The sequence below is a fragment of the Citrus clementina genome, unplaced genomic scaffold (assembly GCF_000493195.1).
Source record: "Citrus clementina cultivar Clemenules unplaced genomic scaffold, Citrus_clementina_v1.0 scaffold_9, whole genome shotgun sequence".
Taxonomy (NCBI): domain Eukaryota; kingdom Viridiplantae; phylum Streptophyta; class Magnoliopsida; order Sapindales; family Rutaceae; genus Citrus; species Citrus x clementina.
In genome coordinates, this window is record NW_006261964.1 from 23,753,472 (window position 1) to 23,759,520 (window position 6,049).

The 6,049-nt window shown below is 28.9% G+C and overlaps 1 protein-coding gene across 1 annotated transcript; it reads right to left on the bottom strand.

Annotated features, from left to right (window-relative positions):
- Positions 1-1,489: 1,489 nt before the first annotated feature.
- Positions 1,490-2,053, bottom strand: LOC18031912 (agamous-like MADS-box protein AGL61). Its single transcript, XM_024187580.1, has one exon. The coding sequence runs from the start codon at positions 2,051-2,053 to the stop codon at positions 1,490-1,492; it is 564 nt and encodes a 187-aa protein (XP_024043348.1).
- Between the last annotated feature and the right edge of the window lie 3,996 nt (positions 2,054-6,049).

Here is a 6,049-nt window from a genome sequence, read left to right on the forward strand (position 1 = left end):
TAAAACTTGGCCCAATGACAATCCTCGGCCGATACCGAAATGTCCAAGCAGTAATACATTATTAATAATAACACTACTATTAATATAGTAACAAATAGCAACAACAACAATAATAACGTAATAAAAAAATCAACTAAGAAAGTAAATCAATAATCACAACAATATAATCAAAATAATTCTAATAATTGCTCACTTGATTTTTGGGTATTACATAAATAATACATTTTTAAAACTTTTATGGATTTTAAGTTCTTTCCGAAAAACAAGGACCCAACTAAAAAATGCCCTCATTTTAATTTGAAACACCTACTGACAAATGCAAACATTTAAATATATATATATATATTGCCAATATTGGAATTTTTTAAATTTGTTACCTAATTAGTCTCACACCTACTCTTGAACGTCTGTACTTACTAAAACTTCATGGCTTTTTGTTGTCATCAATTAATCTTTTTTAAATTTGTTTCAAATAATAGTATTCTCATGTTGCGCTAGATTGTCTAGCTGATAATACCACTGCAAATGATAGACCAACAATCGTTGATGTGGCTAAAAAACTCGGACAAATGAATCACTCCGAAATTATTCTTTTTCAGTGCTTGACATCAATTGTCTCTATGTATCAGCAGGTGAATAACTATACGATAATTGCCACTGCAAGATAATCTCCATTTTTAACCATTACTAGATTAAATTATTTATATGTATTTCAAATTTATATGAATGGTTGTGAATTTTGTATTAAGATGTTAAGTTAGAAGATCTATTATTTCCTATGTATCACAAATAATTATTTGGAACCAAATGCCTCATGGGCCAATTGGCCATGAAATCACTTTATACGCGATTACGTGAGTTTGAGTAAAAATTCTTTGGGGCGGGGGTTAATGGTTAGTGGGTAGGGTTTTTCATTTCCATCCAAGATTATATATTTATGTATCTTTTTTATTGTCCACTAAATCCCTTACCTTTCTTCTTCATCAAATCTCAAATTGAGGAATTTCAAACATATTTAGAATGATTCACTTGTTTTCGGGAGTATATTTATCGACTTGGTATAATGATTATGGTTTAAATAGCTAGTAGGATGATGTAATTGCATAGTCGGGTTTATATACGACATAAATGTAGCCATAAATGATTATGGCTTTTTGTTGTCATCAATTAATCTTTTTTAAATTTGTTTCAAATAATAGTATTCTCTTGTTGCGCTAGATTGTCTAGCTGATAATACCACTGCAAATGATAGACCAACAATCAGTTCATTACTTGTATGAATTAATCAGTTCATTACTTGTGTGAATTAACAGATTAATTTCATCAAATTATATCCTAGTTTTGGGAATAAAATAAGTTGCATTCTGAAATTGTATCCTAGGCATTTACGGTCGGTAGCATTTTTGCATTTTCAAGTCAATCATTTGGACTTGTAGCTTCATCAGATTTTCTATAGACAAATGCCAAATTTAAAGGAAAATGAGATACATTATTTATGACGAAAACACATAGGAAGTGCTATGGAGGAAGAGGCAGCAGCAGTCTTTTCATTTAGTTTGGCAAGAAAAGTTTTGTGCAGATCATCAATTGCTGCATCCATTTGAAGCAGCTCCTGATGGTTGAGCTCGTCAACTGGAGTTTCCCACCAATGTGGCTGAGTCTCTCTCCCCTTCCTATTCTGCTTCAAGATCTTCTCCCGTGCCTTTTCCTCATCCACCTGGCGTAGCAGCTCATTATGCTGCTGATTCAGTTCATTGATTCTCACCCGGCGGTGAGCCTCAACCAACGGATGAGTGTTGTCATTCGGATGCTCCTGGCTCGACCCCAGGAAGCGGTTAGCAACAGCTTCCAGGGAGGGATGCCCAAATGAGAAAGGCTTCCCAGACGGCGAGAAAACCACAATTCCTATCTCAGCTCCAGTGAGAGTGACAAGCTCACTGGCCTTCTTGTAGATACCTGATCTACGTTTTGAGAAAGTTATCATTCTATCATCCTCATTCTCTATCTTCTTCATTTCAATCTTTTGTCTCCCTCTGGTTTTCTTGGCTGCCATTTACAGAATCAATATATTTGGCTTATTTCTTTTTCAATGAACAATGATTTTTCTCTGTTTTATTATGATCATTTTGTGATGAATTTATAAGAGGAAACGCGCGTGGAATTAATTAGTATAAGGCCAAGAATTTATCTGTGCTAAGTTAATTCTTGCCATATTTAATACATGGGTGTAAAGTTACTAAATGAAATATCTTAAACTCTGAAAAATTTAATTCATTAACAATTATAAAGAAAATATGGTAAGGTAACAACTTAGAGTTGATATATAGATTCATGACCTTACTAATTCTTTGTGTCTTTCCTTTTATAAATTCATCCAAAAAATGACCATAAACATGAAAACACCGGAATTTCCACTGTCTTCATAAAAAAGAAATTAGATTCATTCTGGAAATGTTAGCCAAGACCAATTAATTCATCGAGCTTTATTTTGGTAATAGTGCTATATTATGTGCAACAAAAAAGGCTAAATTTTTAAACGTATATCTGATATTTTTGTAAATTAAAATGTTATTCGAGTCTATACTAATTATCTATCCTCAAATTTGCTAAAATGTAAAACCAATTCATGAAAATAAGATTTTATTCACCGAAAACTTAGGGAGATCGTATTGGATGTATCGTTATTTTACTAATAGTAATGCTAGAATCATAAGCTTTCTGTACAAATAATTTTGTACATAAACTAAAGTGGCATAATAATATTGATTGAATAAAATAGAAAATAATAAAATAAGAGAAATTATCAGTCATATACCCTTAAATGATACTCTTATCAAACGTGTTACAACACTTTTCAAGTGTATCACTCGTATACCCTAAGTTGACAAAACACTTCTGTCGTCCACCAATCCGTTAACTTCTGTTAGAAAGTTAATAGAATTGTGGTAAATTGACTATTTCGCCCTTGAAACTCAAAATGAGGTAAAAAGATAAATTTACCCTAAAAATTAACGTAAATTTTCAATATACAAATTTTTTTATTTTGTTATGAACAATACATTTTTTTATTAAAAACATATGAATTATTAATGGTACATATTATTAAAAATTATCCGTAAAAAATATTCATATTATACCATAAAAAAATTATTAATAACATATTATTTACAATTATACATATTATGCCATAAACAATTTCAGTTGGAACTTGGAGGAGTAGATCTTCAAAAATTTAGGTTAAATTTTGGAGAAGTATATTGAGTAGGAAAGTAGCTTTCTTTTTTAGCAATTATTAACAATTATCCGATAAATGTGATGACATGTCATTTTTATCAATATATATCATATGAAATATCATTTTTTTTAAAAGACTAGATTACCCTTATGATGTCAGCACTTGCAAACGACAGTTAACGGATTGGTGGACGACAGAAGTGTTTTGTCAACTTAGGGTATACGAGTGATACACTTGAAAAATGTTGTAGCACATTTGATACTGGTGTCATTTAAGATTATATGACTGATAATTTCCCTAAAAATAATTATATGAGTCATGTAGTGTTTTCATCCAACTAATACTTTTATATCACATATGTTCGTATAAAATAGTTTGTACAAAGAAGTTGTGGCAGGTTCTATATATGGAAAAGTCTAAGGAGCTCCCTTGTATACTTCATTAATTGAATAGATACTTGAGCCAAGAATCCTAGTGGAGAGACAATAAATACGACGAGAGTTATAGTTGTTTAGTTGTTAATGAGAGCTTTATAAATAATTATAAAATTATTTTAATTAAAAAAGTTTCCTGAAAGTTAGGTTATGAAAGAAATGAACTAAGTAGAGGGTACTTTACACAACTTAACTCTTTAAAACATTTCTATAAGCTCTAGTTCCAAAAAGTCTTAGTGACTGTTTGATATGACTTATTTAATGCTAATAAGTGCTTATTTAATCTCATAAGCTTTTATCATAGTTTTTGTTATTGTTTGGTTATTTTTCTAGTAGAACTTTTGAAGTTTAAATAAACTATTTTGCCTCTATTAGCAAAAACTCAAAATTTGAGCTTTTAGGAGTAGAGGTTGAATTTTTTTTAAATGTTAAAATATATAAAATATCATCTACTTATTTAACAATCTTTTTTTGATTCTTTTCATAACATAACTTTAAAAAACTTGGCTATTTAGTAATTTCATAAATTTTAATAAAAACTCTTATTGACAACCAAACAATCAAAACTTTTTGTGCAAAATCTCTATTTATAAAAACTTTATTAACTAAAACTATATTCAAATAAGCTCTACTTAAAAACCGTACCAAACGGAGCCTTAAATTTAAATACTTCCTACTAGAGAAAAAAAAAACTTATTTGTAAAAATAACTATTGTCTAAAAGTTGTGCTCAAAATACAACAAAATAGCTCTAAAAATTTTGAAATGATCTTTTAAAAATAAATAAGTACTTTTGGATATTAGATAAGTCATATCAAATATGAACTAAATACAAATAATTTTAATTAATTAATTATCTATCGGTAAATAATAAAATATATTATTACTAAAAAACAATTAATAGTATCATAAAATTTTTTAAAGGAAATACTGTGACATCATCAACATGCTAATGGCTCTGATGGCTCTGTTATTATTGCCGATGATGGCTAAATGACTGACGACGACAAGATTTATTGTTTTCCACGGCAATGAGACTGTTACCGGCAAAATAGCAACAAGCCGCCCAAAAGTTGCTGAACGACAATATAATTAATAATATTAAATTCAAAATTTCTAGAACTACACATTGATGCCACAAAAGTGGCACGATGAGTTGAAAACTGATCGATCACTAACCATTAGTGTCACCTTCAAACCGTGGCTAGTTACTTCATTAGAATAGGAAAATTAAAAAATATATATATTAATAGAACCAAAGTAAAACACAAATAAAAGAACTAGCTAATGTTTGTTGTATAACAAAGAATGAAAATAAAGGGAAACTTGACATGATTGGCCTTGGCTAGCTTTATGGATATGCATGATGTCGGTTTAGCTTCGTAATCATAATTTTTCATGTTAAAACCTAATCAATCTAAATTCCTAGACGTTCACACAAAAGTGAATCCAATTACACTATTTTCAATTGAAAAAAAAATTATTTTCCTACTTGTAAGGTTGAAGCTTGAACGAGGTTCAAGGAAAATATTAAAATATTTTTAGGGGAAAGGGCGTAAGATACATGCCAGTATGTACACGCGTGCATGTATGCATACATATATAAATGTAAGCAAAATTATGTTCTTTTAAAGATTACTAAAGGAAGTAAGCAAAATTATGTTCTTTTAAAGATTACTAAAGGAAGCGCTTAAGATTACGAATTGAAGCATGTTAAAGATAAATTAATTAAAATTTTCCTAGTTAATGAATAACAAGAGAACAACATTTTTTTTACTGCACAATGCTAAGAAATGTACAATCAACGGGAAATTTTTCTCTGTCATATCTAAAAAGTTAATTTTACTTAATGAATTAATCAAAGAATAAGAAAATTGATTCGGAAAAAGTTAAGTTTTTTAGTTAGTTCAATTGAAGATCAATAATCATACTAATAGGATTAATAAAGCATTTAGAAATAAATAATTTTTATAAAATAAAAAAGTTATTGAAGTAATTTTTGGGTGACATGGAACTTACCCTTATAAGAGTAAAATAGTCAAATTAAATTTATGTTAAAGCAACTTTAATGGTTAAGCATAATAATAATAAAAATCTTAGTTACAAAAAAAAAAATAAAATGGTTATAAAGTATTGATTCTTCAAACTTCTTCTTCACTTGAATTTTCTTAAAATAATGTGACTGTGTTGTAATTATTTTCTAGATTTGGGATAGACTTACAAAAACAGTGAGATTGAAATATTGCCACCCTTATTTTGGACACCTAAATATGAGCAAGTGAGATTTAAATGCTTAATAATATTTGTTTCCTTAATTACTTCTCTATGTGGATTATTACTTAGTAAATATTGGAAGGTATTTTAATATATGTTACCTAATT

Bases quoted from the DNA above. Each gene is read 5' to 3' on its own strand.
- LOC18031912 (XM_024187580.1), bottom strand. From the start codon at position 2,053: ATGGCAGCCAAGAAAACCAGAGGGAGACAAAAGATTGAAATGAAGAAG.